At 45.2% G+C, this 14,957-nt stretch overlaps 1 protein-coding gene across 2 annotated transcripts in view; it reads right to left on the bottom strand.

Moving 5' to 3' along the window:
- The window catches only part of PLCE1 (phospholipase C epsilon 1), a gene marked incomplete at both ends in the record, with an annotated part of 262,284 nt that overhangs the window by 70,749 nt on the left and 176,578 nt on the right, over positions 1–14,957 (bottom strand). For both annotated transcript variants that reach the window (XM_079705006.1, XM_079705007.1), the window contains 3 exons: positions 788–993; positions 3,334–3,592; positions 9,571–9,716. In XM_079705006.1, the coding sequence (XP_079561132.1) occupies positions 788–993; positions 3,334–3,592; positions 9,571–9,716 (611 nt within the window). The remainder of the gene's footprint in view (positions 1–787; positions 994–3,333; positions 3,593–9,570; positions 9,717–14,957) is intronic.

The raw sequence follows: 14,957 nt of genomic DNA, 5'->3' as shown, positions 1-14,957 counted from the left end.
CTCTAGTCCATCCATGTTGCTGCAAATGTCATTATTTCATTCTTTTTTATGGCTGAGCAGTATTCCACTGTATATATGCACCACAACTTCTTTATCCATTCATCTGTCAATGGACACTTAGGTGCATGTATATTTTCAAATTAAGAGTTTTCTCCGGATATATGCCCAAGGAGTGTGGGATTGCTGGATCACATGGTAACTCTATTTTTAGTTTTTTAAGGGACCTCCATATTACAATAAAAACCATTCTTATAGAAGCTATGAAATAAAGGATCATGGTTGTAATCCTGAAATTTAATTTGTTAAATTTTTAGAAATGGCAGGATAGCTCTAATTTTTAAAAAGAGGTAACAGATAGCAAGAAGTTAAATTATGAGCAGTAATTTTAGAACAGAGCAGCCAGATTAGACAGGTAAATCCTAATTCAGAATTGGGAAATTTTAAAGATAAAGAAGCACAGCTTACTGATAAAGGTGGTGAGTTTTTATTAGGTTTGATCTGAAACCAAACTGGAGTAGGAAAAAGAAGAAATGAGCATCACAATTTTTTTTTTTTTTTTTTTTGCGGTACGCGGGCCTCTCACTGCTGTGGCCTCTCCCACTGCGGAGCACAGGCTCCGGACGCGCAGGTTCAGCGGCCATGGCTCACGAGCCCAGCCGCTCCACAGCACGTGGGATCCTCCTGGACCGGGGTACGAACCCATGTGCCCTGCATCGGCAGGCGGACTCTCAACCACTGCGCCACCAGGGAAGCCCAAGCATCCCAATTTTTAAAATGTAAAACTTACTGCCATCGGGCTTTATCCTTCAAGGAATTTTTCCTAGAGCTGCTCCCCTCACTGGCGCTGTCCTCTTCCTCTGTCTCCAGACTTCGACTGCAGCTCCTGATGATCTGAAAGATGCTGTTGACGGTGGACTCCTTCTCTGAATTCTTTAAGCCATTCTGTCCCACTCGTTGTAAGAAATTATCTTGTCCACTATAATCGGCTACAAACTACAGAAAAATATATTGAGGATTTGTGATTGCAACTCCACATACTACATCTTAATAACCTACTTAGCTACGGAAATGAAATCGTAACAGTCATAAATAATGGCATTTGTGCCTATTTTACTGGGGGAAAGAAAACCTCCAGGAAAAACATTTTTTTCCTTTCACCGCATGAAATACCAAAACTCACTCTTGTCTCCACTAAGACAACTTTAGTCCTTCTAGGAATCAATACTCCACTTTGAATTTACAACATAAAAAGCAATATTATTTCAAGGTTCCCTAGGGAGAAGATTAACCACTTTACAGAGGAAGGACAGGGTTATTTTATCCTTGTAGTGAAAATTGAGAAAAACCATGACAAAAGTGTATTATTCTATGGACCTGGATAAAATTACTGGGGCCCAAGAAAATGATGGAGAAAGGGGGACATTTTGCTTTATTTCCCATATATCTTACTGTAACACAGAGGCTTCCTGCTGGTTTAAAAGCTCTTATTGTCTGTATTTTTTATTTTTTTATTATTATTATTTTTTTGAGGTATGCGGGCCTCTTACTGTTGTGGCCTCTCCCTTTGTGGAGCACAGGCTCTGGACGTGCAGGCTCAGCGGCCAGGGCTCACGGGCCCAGCCGCTCCGTGGCACGTGGGATCCTCCCGGACCGGGTCACGAACACGTGTCCCCTGCGTCGGCAGGCGGACTCTCAACCACTGCGCCACCAGGGAAGCCCTGTCTGTATTTTTGATCAGGAAGTTTCTCCCATCAGAAGTCAGAGTGAGACAGGCTGGGACCTGGGACCCTTTGCTGCAGTGATGGGACCTAGGACCCTTTGCTGCAGTGCTGGGACCGGGGAACCTTTGCTCCAGTGCTGCAGTGCTTGCACCTGGACACACCTCTCCTCCAGCAACAAAATACAAAGAAACTGTACGGTACTAAAAATAACCGGGTGCATGCACAGTTGGGGCAAATTCTAGACCCAAAAGATACAAAGAGACCAAAAAAACCCAACTGCCACTTTTGAAGAGTGGGGAGCAAAAGCAGGGTACTGAGCATGCCCCATGCACACAGCACCACCAGAGGGGTTGGCAAAACACCTAAGCCACCCCTCTGGCCCAACCCCTGGACACATGCCTACCCTCACCCCATATAAGGAAAAAGCTCTCCCCATCCCCGCTCAGGGAGCAAGCAAGCAGGGGAACCTATCGTTTGTTCTCACTCCCCCTTGCTGCAGCAGGGGCCCCAATAAAGCCTTGCCTGAATTTCTTATCTGGCCTCTACTCAATTTCTATTGATTGGGGAAGGCCAAGAACCCTGGTCGGTAACAAGAGGGGCAGCTAGGCCATGAGATAGGGTGTTCCTGCCTTCTGAGACTTGAGGGAGGCGGTGTGGGTGCAGCTTGGGGGGGCTTGCTTTAAGCTTTCTCCTCCATTTCTTGCACTTTATCCCCCCCTCATAAGCCAGGGAGACGCAAGCCAGTAGTGCTGCCGGCACCTGTCAGAGGTTCTGTCTCCCTGATACCAGGCGATGCTTTTGTTCCCTGGTGACCTGGAAGAGGCTGCAGTTTTAGGAAGTTTTCCCACTGCCACTGAGAAGGGCTGTGTGTGAGTGTGAGAGTGTGTGTGTGTAAGGTCAGCAGTGGGTGCTGTCACCATGGTGAGAATGACTCTAGATTTCGGTGTGGGACTTCCAGGTATGGGACTCCTCAAAACTCTCTGTAAAGTTCCCACCTTTTAGTCCCTTCTTTCGTTTCTAAACACTATATAAGAGATTTCCATATCTTCTTCTGTTTCTCAGTGCCCCTTCTCTCCAATGCCCAATGCTCTGTCCAAGCTCTGTGGTCTTCTCCACGCTGGGGGTCAGGAATGAGAAGCAATGGGCCGGGGGGAACAGAGGCAGTGCGATCAGGAGCCCGGAGCTCGTCCTTAGAAGACGTACCAGATTCCCACAGAGGAGGAAAGGAAGGCAGTGTTGACTTCCCTTCAGTCTTTCTTCCACTGATCCAAAATAGTTACCACTCTCGCTTGACTTCTCATATCCCCTGCACCCAGACATTCCCACCCAATAAGAGAGAAGAAAACCCCATCAACCTTTAAAAAAAAAATCAGGAAACAATACCCATTTGCACTTGTACTTTCACACTGCCCCATTAAAGCTAACTTAATATTAAGCCCCAACGGTGTTAGTTGGCATTCTTTTCTCTGGAACGTTCAAGGACCTGGTACCCAACACAACAGTGACAACGGATAACCCTGGGCTCAGAAAGTTCTCTTTTCTGGCTTTAGTGAGTGACAAGCCAGGTGGCAACAACGACTCTCCAGACCATGAGGATTTTGAAAAGCCTCACCTCTAGAGTTTCTTCTTGGGAATTGTACCTCGGGCAAAGCTTCATGAGGCCGGAGGCTCCGTCAAGCACCTCACAGAGCTCCTTCAGAAACACCCCGCAGAACGGAACCACCTTACAGCCGGGGATGTGCAGTGCCCGAGTCACCACCTTCCTGTACTCGCAGGAAGATTCATGCTGGGCCATGGCGTCCTTCAGGCTTCTCATCGTCTCCAGGTCAGACTGGTCCATAAATTGCCACATTTTTAAAACTTTTCTTGACCTATTGCAAGTCAATGACATTTTTTATTTTAGACTGAAGGAGAAATAATATAATTTACAGTAAATAGCCTAAATTCCATACAAAATTCATTTTATTTCATGTTTTCTTTCTGTTTTAATATTTATTTAGGATTCCCCAAATGATGTGAATATTACTTTAATAAACTGAAACACAAAATTAAATAGGACAGATACATACAAAAATACATGTGGGTGGTGTATTGGTGGTGCAGTGGTTAAGAATCTGCCTGCTAATGCAGGGGACACGGGTTCAATCCCTGGTCCAGGAAGATCCCACATGCCGCAGAGCAACTAAGCCTGTGTGCCACAACTACTGAGCCCACGCACTGCAACTACTGAAGCCCACGTGCTCTAGGGCCCGCGTGCTGCATCTACTGAGGTTGCGAGCTGCAACTACTAGTGCCCACGTGCCTGCAAGCCCGTGCTCCACAACAAGAGAAGCCACCGCAATGAGAAGCCTGCGCACCTCAACGAAGAGTGGCCCCCACTTGCCGCAACTAGAGAAAGCCAGCGCGCAGCAACGAAGATCCAATGCAGCCAAAAAACAAACACACACGTGTAGGAGGAGTTAATTTCGGAAGGTGGGCACTGAACTTAAGTTTGAGTTTTTCTGATTTCCCAAAAGGGAAACTTCCTGGGTAATATGGTTTCTACAAGTATTTATGGAGGATCGCCTGCAGAAAATGTGTTCCATCCACTCCTCTTGATCTTTTAAATGTTATTGGATTAGGCCAGTCCCGCAGTGATACCCACGAAGCCTGTTTTGACCTCTTCTGTTGAATTGCTTCTACTGAATCCAGCTTTGACATTAAGTCACTGGCCTGTCTTAAGGAACATTATCTTAAAGTATTATTTGCAGAATAGGATATTAAATGAGATTTTTCCTATTTTGAAATTGCTGCTGAGAACAACAGCTGACATTGAGCCCCACCTTCTAAAGAGAGGCAGTGGGTTGGCACCAGGAGACCCAAACTGCTCTGCCCTCAGAGGTCTCCTACCCCCCATCAGCAGAGGAACTGGGTCTGAGCAGCCACGTAGGGAATGCTTCTTTGGAGAGGGCTGTCAGGGCACCACATGTGAGAAGGAGGAAATCACCCAAGTGCAGGGGCTTCAAGGGAACTCCATGGAGAGGCTGATCCATGTCCCGGCAGTTTGTTGGTCAGAGACTGACTGGTGTGTGATTTGCTTGGGGAAGTCTAACGATGAGAGGCTGCCTTGAGCTGCCTGATGGCAGCATGAGGGAGAAGGTTCCAGCGGGCATGGCTCGCATTTGCAGACTCTGGGTGGGCAAAGCGCTGGGTGTTTCTGTGAGTCAGGAATGGACTCTGAGAGTCAGTGGGGCCTGAGTTATCTTGAAAGGTCTGCCGGTGAGGTGACCTTAGTGGAAAGAGTCTGTGAGGGTAGGACTTCCAGAACTAGACACTGTAGCAGGGAGGACTGAGTAGTCAGCCAGGCCAGAGGTGCACTGCCCCTTACCAGGTAACGGTGCAGGGAGGTGGTTATGGGACAGTGGGTGAAGTTAAGGCAGGTAACTAGGAAGTAACCCTGAAACCACCCCTCATGGCTCTCAGTGGGGGCTCCAAGGCCAGATCACCACTGCCCCAGTCAAGTAACATGGGTTCCCTTTACCCCTCTACCCTTCTCCTCTCCTCTCCTGCCCATTTTTTCTGCAGGGACTCTGAATTGGAGGGAGAGGGAGAGAAAAGATAAACCATATCTTCCCACACTCCCGCAGCTTTCTGAGACTGGTTGGGCTGCAAAATTGGGGAAAGAGTGAAGCTTTAAATGAGAAGTTGAAGTTTTGATTTATATCAGACTGGATTAAAAGATCATTATGTAATATCTAAGATATCCAAAAGGCATAAAGAAGCACAACATGACAAGCACCCACACATCAACCTCAGTTTAAAAAAATAAAGCATTAATAATCTGATTGAGGCCCCAGTGGATTCCTCCATGAGCATATCCTCCTCCCTCTCTCACCACAGGGGACCACAACTGCGACTTGAGAGCTCTCCTTCCCTTACAATTCCTGATGCTTTCCCAACACAGGCAGATATCGCTAAGCAGTTTGTAGAACTGTTTGTGCAGTTTTAAACTTCATACAAATGGTGTCACGCTGTAGGTACTCTCAGGCAACCTGCTTTTGTGGCATTGCCGTACGATTCTCAGGTTCATTCACGCTCACGGATGTAGGTGAATGAGACTGCTTATTAACCACAGAAGTGACGGGGAAAGACCCAGAGTCCCCAGAGACATGACCCAGAGTTGGGGGAAGGAGAGCCAATTGGCAGGTTTGAAAGATAGTGAGGTCAGAAAAATAAAACTGTCGCTTGATTTCACCCCATTAAGTTCAGCTTGTTCTATAACCAGTTCCTTATAAGGTGGTGAGAATCCTTTTGGGGCCATGGAGTAGAGGTTTAAATAAATGAAGTGAATACATGAATGAGACTTGGTTCTCATTATTTAATCATCCTTCTTTCAGTGAGTAATGGAGCCGTCATAGTACTCTGGGGGGCAAAAGACAAACCTCCGTAAAGATCAATGATTTTTTGTTAGATTGAGAATTGACACTTTTAAAAAACCTTTATTTCTTTTTATGATTATAAAGGTAGTAGATGCCCATCGTAGACGATCTGGAAAATACCAAAAATATAGAAAATCCACCCATAGTTCTTCCACCCACAGACAACATTAGGTATATTTCCTTCCAGTATTTATTGTATTTGTGTCTCTCTGGTCTAAACATTTTATAAATTTTGTTGTATAAATATTGCTGAGGTTATTAAGTATAGACTGCTTTGTTCCCACGTAGTTTTACATATTTTATGTTACTTGTTTTCCAGTGATATTAAAAATTTTTTATAAATATAATTTTTGGTGGCTAAATAATATTCCATTGTATGACTGCATCATGTTATTTCCTTCATTTTTCTACTGTTGTTCATTTGGGTTATTTTATTTTATTATTTTAAAATTGAGGTGTAGTTGACACATGGGTTATTTTATATTGATATTAAAATTGAGTAAATCTTGTTATATGTAAATCTTTGTACTTCTAATTGTTTCCTGTAAACAGCTGAGAATTTAGTTTGAGGAAGCAAAATGTACAAAGTATACAGAAAAGCAGTCACTTAACAGTAAGCACCCCCTTCTCATATAATCGTTTTAAAAAAAAAAAACTTTCAGTTATCTTGGTGTAGTTCAATTACCTGTAATCTAAATATTTTCAAACCTGAAAGTACACACATGAACTCTTCCTCCATTATCATTCCTTCATAAGGACATCTAGCAACTTACCTCCTGTATATATTGTTCCAGCCAAAGAGCTATTAAACTTGGTACTTTTACCCATCTATTTGTAAAGATCAGTTCAGTTTTAAGCCAAATATAGGAGCATGAAACTAGGTCGCAGTGGGTCTGGGGTGCCCAGGAATCAGTGGTGAGGTTAGCTCGTTTGGGGTTATTCCTCATCTAAGAAAGAGTTACCTGACTCTATGGACTTCTTGGATTTTGAATTCAAACTAAGTTGGGTCTAAAAGTCCCATTCACACAAGGCCTCCAAGGGTCATTCTGAGGCCATTCTTGTATCAAGAGAGTTTCTAATAGAGCGGTCCCCAACTTTTTTGGCACCAGAGACCGGTTTCGTGGAAGACAATTTTTCCACGGAACAGGGGTGGGCGGGGGGATGGTTTCGGGATGATTCACGCACATTACGTTTATTCTGCACTTTATTTCTATTATTATTACACTGTAATATATAATGAAATAATTATACAACTCACCATAATGCAGAATCAGTGGGAGCCCTGAGCTTGTTTTCCTGCAACTAGATGGTCCCATCTGGGGGTGACGGGAGACAGTGACACCTGAATTATGTTGCTTATGTCCAGTCTACTCCATAAGATGCAGCTTAACTGTCACTTGCCACTCACTGATGGGGTTTTGCTATGAGTCTGCAAGCAATTGACTTATTATAGTCTCTGTGTAGTCAAACCTCTTTGCTAATGATAATCTGTATTTGTAGCCGCTCCCCAGCGCTAGCATCACTGTCTCAGCTCCACGTCAAATCATCAGGCATTAGATTCTCATAAGGAGTGCACAACCTAGATCCCTCTCATGTGCAGTTCACAGTAGGGTTCGAGCTCCTATGAGAATCTAATGCTGCCACTGATCTCACAGGAGGTGGAGCTCAGGTGGTAATGCGAGCGATGGGGAGCAGCTGTAAATACAGATGAAGCTTCTCTCGCTCACCTGCCACTCACCTCCTGCTGTGCGGTCCAGTTCCTAACAGGCCATGGACCACTATCGGTTGGAGACCCCTGCTCTAATACATGGTATGTGGCAGCCAACCTCCAAAGATCCACACGTCCTGCTGCAGTGCGGTCCCCACACATAATGAATCAGTGCTGGTCCTATGTTACCAGTCCAATATGGCAGAAGTGACAGTGTATTACTCCTGAGGCCAGGACATAAAAGGTACTGCAGCTTCTGCCTTGTTCTTTTAGATCGGTCACTGTGGAGGGAGACAGCTGCCAAGCTGTGAGGACAGTGACATCCCGAAGAGAAGATGTGAAGTCCCCAGACAAGAGTCTGCACCAGTTTTCCAGTCAAATACAGAGGATAAGCACCATTAAAATAGAACTGTTTTATCATAATATGATCATTCTTTTTTTTAAAGAAAAGTAACACAAATTCTTTGTAGAAAATTTATCACAAAGAGAACCAAATCATCTGGATAAAGCCTCCTATTCTCCCAGTATTTTTCCTTCTTTCGAGCTATGCTTGGTGCATTTGTATGACCATTTAAAATGCCAATGACATGATCATTTGAGTTTATTCTTAGTTGAGAAAGTTCAAAAGGACAGAAAAATTTCCAACTCAGAATTTTCCCCTCCACCCCCAACCCTGAATCCCTATGTAGGGCCTGGGGAATCAAAGAAAAACCTTGAAATCTTATGAAGCAAGATCTATTTATAGATCTATCTATAGATTTATAGAACCCTCAATGGGAAGGTGAATCTCAGACAACAACAACAACAGCAATCACAGGTCCTCTTTCTGGAGCCTTACTACATGCCAGACACACATACTCTGCATTCTCTGCTATTCTCATTTGACCATTCATACTCATCTCCTTCACACCACACTTTCACCTGCAAGAGTGAGAAGCAGCTACTTTGTGCAAGGTAACTGAAGCTGAAACAGAATAAGGCGGGAGGCTTTATTGGCAGAATGGTGATCTTATTATTAGCTTGATGGAGAAGGCGTAAGAGCAGGATATCACAGAGGTTAAGGGCACGGACTCTGAACTCAAGGTGGCCTGCCGTCACAGCCCAGCCATGCCAGGTGACCTTGGGCGAATGACTTAATTTCTTCTTACCTTAGTTAGAAGTTTCTTCTTTTGTATGGTGTGGGAATAATAATAGTATCTACCTCAAAAACTGTTCTGAGAGTTAAAAGATTTAATGCCTGGAACACGCTTATCCCAATGCTTGACACATAGTAAGTGTTCAATAAAAATGAGAGCTAACATTATTCAATGCTTATTATCAGTGGTGACCACTGTTATTTTTAAGGGCAGTCAGTAGTTGGGAGCTTATAGTGCTGGGGTAATTCGTAAGGCAGAGCTGGGAAGAGATAGGTTACAGTGGGGCTTACAGGGCAGGCAGGGGAAGAGACAGGTCAGTGATGGGGTTGATGGAGTTATGCAATCAGATACTTAGCTTGGCCAAGAGCATGGGATCGGAGCAGACCCAGCGAATTAGGATCGTGACTTCTGAATTCTGCAGCATCTTTGAGGGACACGGATTGTGGTGCTAGCAGAGGTTATTTCCCCCAAATAATCACGACCAATTGCCTGGTTTGGGTAAATATGATTACCCAGACAATTAATTCAGTGCCATGCAGCTGGTAAGAGGAAACCCCCCAGAAAACCATATTCCCCACTGCCCATACCTGAGGCCGGCCAAGAACTCCATGACGGCGTTGTAATTGCCCATGTTCCAGCAGCATTTGGCCACGTGCACCAAATACGAGAAGACTTCTCGCTTCTCCTCCATGGAGCCCGCCGTGAGGATCAGCCACGTCACCCAGGAGCTCACCTGCAGAATGCAGAGAGGGGCATCCACTGAAACCATGCGCTGGAAGCTTGATACATACTTTTCCATAAGAAAAATGTTATTTTTTTAAAAAGTCAGTTTAGTATTAGGAAATGAAGGACCCAGCCAAGAGACTGAATTGAAGCTCTAGCTCCATCACTGCTTTGCAATGGAATTAACCTATCTGTATTCTTCATCTTCATCTTTAAAATGAGGCTGAAAGGTAATTTATACAATCCCTTTTCAGCTATAAAATTCCATGAGACCATAAGAAAACAAGGCCTCAGGATAACTATGATTTAAATGTATGTGACTGAAAGAGCAAGAATAAATGCAATCAATGCACTTAGCCCATAAATGAAAGTCCATTTGCCAAATAGTAAAATGTGTAATATTAAATGAAAAAATGCAAAAAAAATTTTTTGAACTGTCTTTCACAAAAGCATTATCTATTATGTTCCTCAAATGACTAAATAATAGAACCAATATAGCACTTCATATATGTTAACGCATGTATCTCTCACAACAATCCTAAGAGTCAGGAACTATAACTATGTTCATTTTATAGATGACGAATGAAGGACAGAGGGCCTAAGAGCCTTGCTCAAGGTCCTCAACCAATAGGTGGCAAAGCCTGAATTTGAACCGAGGTGTGTGGCCCAGAGGTGTCCCGATTAACCACTCATTAAATGCCTAATGTATATACTGTTCTCCTGCCCTAGGCTTAAATTTAGTCTAATGTGATTTGTCTTTTCTACCACACAGACTGGAGTATAATATTTAATAATAATCTACTACTAAAGTCCCCCCTTTATGGTATGCAGCCTCAAAATCCTTTGCTTAATCGCTAAGATTATTTTGCTGCTACCTGTACTTTGGTGCTTGAACACTAGTGTTCACTTACGTTACTTTCTCCATCCTGGCTAAGGTCTGGGCTGATAAGTTCAGTTGTTAATAGATCAAAGCCTTGGTCTTGACCCCACATGGCCCATTAGTTGTACTTGGTTTAGCAACAGTGCTGAAACCTGGGGAGCAACTCATTTCCCTGGCTTGAGCGAGAGTGAAGCCTGAACAGAGAAGCCTGCAGGGAAAAAAAGAGTTCAAGGTCTAAGGGAACCACTTCCTTGACTCCCTCCATCCAAACAAAATGAAAGGAATGAATGGCATTTAGTGCTGGCAGCAACCACAGAGGGCAGTCCAACCCCATTCTTCCAGATCAAGAATCCAAGGCTCATGGGAGAAATGATTTGCCAAGGTCACAATTCTTGATGTCAAAGCTAGGACTCCCAGGCTGGTGTTCTTTCAGCTGATGAAGGGAGCTAGTTTTTGCTTTTTTTTTTTTTTTTTTTCCGGTACGCAGGCCTTTCACTGTTGTGGCCTCTCCCGTTGCGGAGCACAGGCTCCGTACGTGCAGGCTCAGCGGCCATGGCTCACGGGCCCAGCCGCTCCGCAGCATGTGGGATCTTCCTGGACCGGGGCACAAACCCGTGTCCCCTGCATCGGCAGGCGGACTCTCAACCACTGCACCACCAGGGAAGCCCGGGAGCTAGTTTTTGTAAACTTGGCACTGGTAGGTCCTTCTAAGCACTCAATAAGAGATGCACATTTGAAGACACAGATGGAATCAAAGGAGAAGGTACCGAGAAGAGTACCAAAAAATGATTTAAAAAATGAAAAAAGCAGAATAGATTAATGCTAAACATGTCTTTCCTCTCCCTACACAAAAACAAATAGGGAAATAGCAACAGAGAGTTTCAGTGCTAAAACAGGGTTATAATCTGGTAGCAGCCAGGAGCACTGCAGTAACAATCCGTCTCTTCCCTTCTGAAATTTGCTGAAGCAAAATGTGATGGGCCACCTGCCACCCCTGAGCCCAGCACGAGGCCAGTGGGCTCTAAGCAGGCACCACTGATCTCTACCTGCTCTGGACTTGGCTGAACTCTCGTGAAACATCAGGAGAACAGATCTGGAATCAGACCCCTAGGACAAGCCATAGTCCAGATCATCCTGCAAGGAATTAAAAGCCTCTTGGAAGAAGATAACCATTCATTTGATCTCCTTGGACTGCTCTGAGCACACAGGAGCCCTTTGGGATTCCCAAAACCAGCTCCTCTCCTGCGGCTGTGAGCAATCTCTGGCTCACTGTCTCCAAGCTTTGTCCCTTCACCTGGTTCCCCAGCCAAAAGTCACCAGGCTGGTGAAACTCTGGCTCTCTAGACCAAGACATTATTTTGCCAGTAAAGACTGAGTGTCATTAATGCTTCCAACCAATTCTTCCTTTGGTGTGATTAGTTTGATAAGCCCTATCCTGCTCTAAGAAATCATCAGAAAACACTCAGAATCATAACATCATTGACTCTGAGCTAGAAATCCAAATCCATCTCCTTAAAATAAAAATGAAACCCTGAAAAGTTAAAATGGTTCTTCAAAGACACCCGACGCATTAGTTCTTGAGGCCTCTGACTATATTCTTTCTATGGCTTTAGCTCCTTTCCTGTTGAAATTGATGGCAAATCAGTGTCTTTGCAAAGTCTCTGTACTTTCAGGCTATTCTGGTACCACACAGTGACTTATTAGTGTAGTGACCTGAAAGGGTTAACATATCTTTCCTTGGAGAGACCTGCTTCACAGAGCAGACACAGACCACCAAGTGGTTTGTGCCTCAGTCCTGCTCACACAACCAGATTTATTTCCTATCAGTCAAATCATTTTTCATATACTTTCCCACAATGCTAGGAAAAAAACAGTGATAGCCATATTTCACATGGAAACCTAATTTAAGCCAACTGTTCTGTCTCTGAGTGTGAGTCCCCAGGGCTTGGTTATTGAGATTACGTAAGCACTGTTATTACAAACACACAAACACACACACACCCCAACATCTGCTTACAGACTTCAGGGACAATTCTTATTGTGGCCTAATGTATTCATAATTCCATAGGCATTAAGTAACGAGAGTGTCAGCACTAATTATAAAAAATAAATGACACAAAAAGGAAACGAGCATTCAGTGATGACTGTAAAATGTAGCCCAAAGCATAAACATGGTCATATTTACTAAGTGGACAAGGGGATGTGTTGCCAATCCAGAAAGAATTTCAGGACACTGAAATCACACAGAAAAACACAAAAATTGCATACATGTACAGTACTATGACTCAAACATAGGGAGCAGTCCTAGAGCAGAAAGGTGTTAAATGTGGCAGATTATTTTGCCTTATTTCAGTGGTCAGCACAGCATAAAGAGAGAATCTGGCTCCCAGTCTAATTCTTTAAGCGCTCCTCCCAGAGGCTCTGTGCTTACCCTGATGACCCTGATGCCTTCCTACATGCCTACAAGTCCTCCACAATTGTTTCTTTTCTTTCCTTCTCAGGCCTTTCTCAGTACTCTGAGGCCCAGCCAAAGTGAAGAGCTTGCCCCCTCTTCTCACATCAAATGCCTTACTGGTATCACACAAGCTTCGTTTGGGAGGAATGTTCTTGCTCCATTCAAAATGACCTTTCCCTGGCCCACCATGTCTTGCCTGTGTCCTTTGCAAAGCCAAATCCTTATCTTGGCCCTTGAGGCCCCTGTCTGTTCTCCAGTCTCACCTCAGCTCTCTCCACACTCCTGCTTTTAGGGAGGTGAACCAGGCTTTTCCCACCCTAGGGATCTTGCACTGGTTGTTCCTTCTGTGGGAAGCGCCCCCCCGCCCCATCCCTCCACCTTTGATTTAGCTAATGTTGACTCATCCTTTGGGCAGAACTGTGCTTAGACCTGCAGTCCGACCCCCTGCCCATGCCCTGAGCTACAGAGGCCCATGTTGGCCCTCATCCAGCTGTGTTCCCCCACAGAGTGAGAAGCCTGTAGGGAGGGGGGAACCTGTCTGCCCACTGGCTGTGCACCCACCTCCAGATCACTCACCCCTGTAGACCCAGGATTCCCAATCCCCTGTCCAAATGGCTCACTTCCAGGCCGGCAAGGGCCTGTTTTCTAGATCAGTCCTCCTGAGGGTAGATCATAACTCTAGGCCTGAAGGCTGACCAAGTGGGGAGGGTGGTGTATTGATGGAGTTTACACTTGAGGCCTGAGGTGTCCACACGATACACAGGCATATGAGCCAGGATGGAAAGAGGAGGTGGGAAGGCCACAGGCGGGCCTTCCTTTGTACTTCGCGGTGACTTCCCTAAAGTCAGGGTCAGGGCTGCCTTCAGGAATCTGATGAAAGCCTTGCTGTCTTGAGGAGGCCTGCCCTGATGTCCCACCTGGGCTGGGTCCATATGCTGTGCATTATGTGGTGCCCCAGACTCCCTGGGCAGTCAGCACCGTGTTCCCCAAAAGGCTAACTTTGGGGTTGCCGTGTTCAGCAGCAGCAGAGCCCACTAAGTGCTTAGAGAGAGTCTATGAATGAACGCATGTGACCTTCCCTGGGAAGGCCTTTCTGATGGCTCACCGACACCCCACATGTGACTTCCTCCTGCTTCTCTTTCACTGAATGTCGGAACTTGAGTGCAGCGTCACGTCTGCACTTGGATTCTCACAGCTGTGTGGATTTGCATCTGGCTTAGCTTTGTTATATTTGTGTGCCTGACTCTTTCACATGGGTCTGTTCTGTCTCCCCCCCAGACCTTAAGTCCTCGAGGGCAGAGACCATCTTTCCCACATCCCCAGTGTGGGGATGCTCGGTGCCCCTGACCGGCAGGGAGGCCACTCAGAGTCCCAGGAGGCCATGGGCAGAAAGGATTCTCAGCCTTCAAATGGTCAGATATTATATTTGGGAAAAGGCCTGAACACTTCCTACTGCTGTTCCCAGGTCCAGAAAAAGGGGACAAATGACTTCCTGCCAAGAAGTTTTTTTGAATGTGCTGAGCAGAAGTTTTCGTAGAAAGATGATCCTTTGTAACGGGTATCTGGTCACCCTCACTGCTAAGTCCAGTCTCAAATGGTGAAATCTAAAGAAGGCAATGAAAGTCTCTCTAGACAAAGCTCCTCTGAAGTGGGTTGTATGCAGTGCACATCTATACCCGCCCTCCACTGAGCTTTACTAGAACAGCCCTTGAACTAGAGGATGTGGCATGCACATCCAGGTAATACATCGACACACGTGCGCACGTGCACGCACACACACACACACACACACACACACACAAATGCCCCTGCCCAGGCAGTACTCCTCACAACATGGAGCAGCCGCATCAAAATCTCCAGAGTGGTGGTAGGGTGTGTTTATTCAAATGCAGATTGCAAGGCCTCATCCAGACCTA

Source organism: Hyperoodon ampullatus (genome assembly GCF_949752795.1).
Source record: "Hyperoodon ampullatus genome assembly, chromosome: 1".
Lineage (NCBI taxonomy): Eukaryota > Metazoa > Chordata > Mammalia > Artiodactyla > Ziphiidae > Hyperoodon > Hyperoodon ampullatus.
The sequence above is the reverse complement of the archived record's forward strand: the minus strand, read 5'-3'. Positions and strand labels throughout refer to the sequence as shown.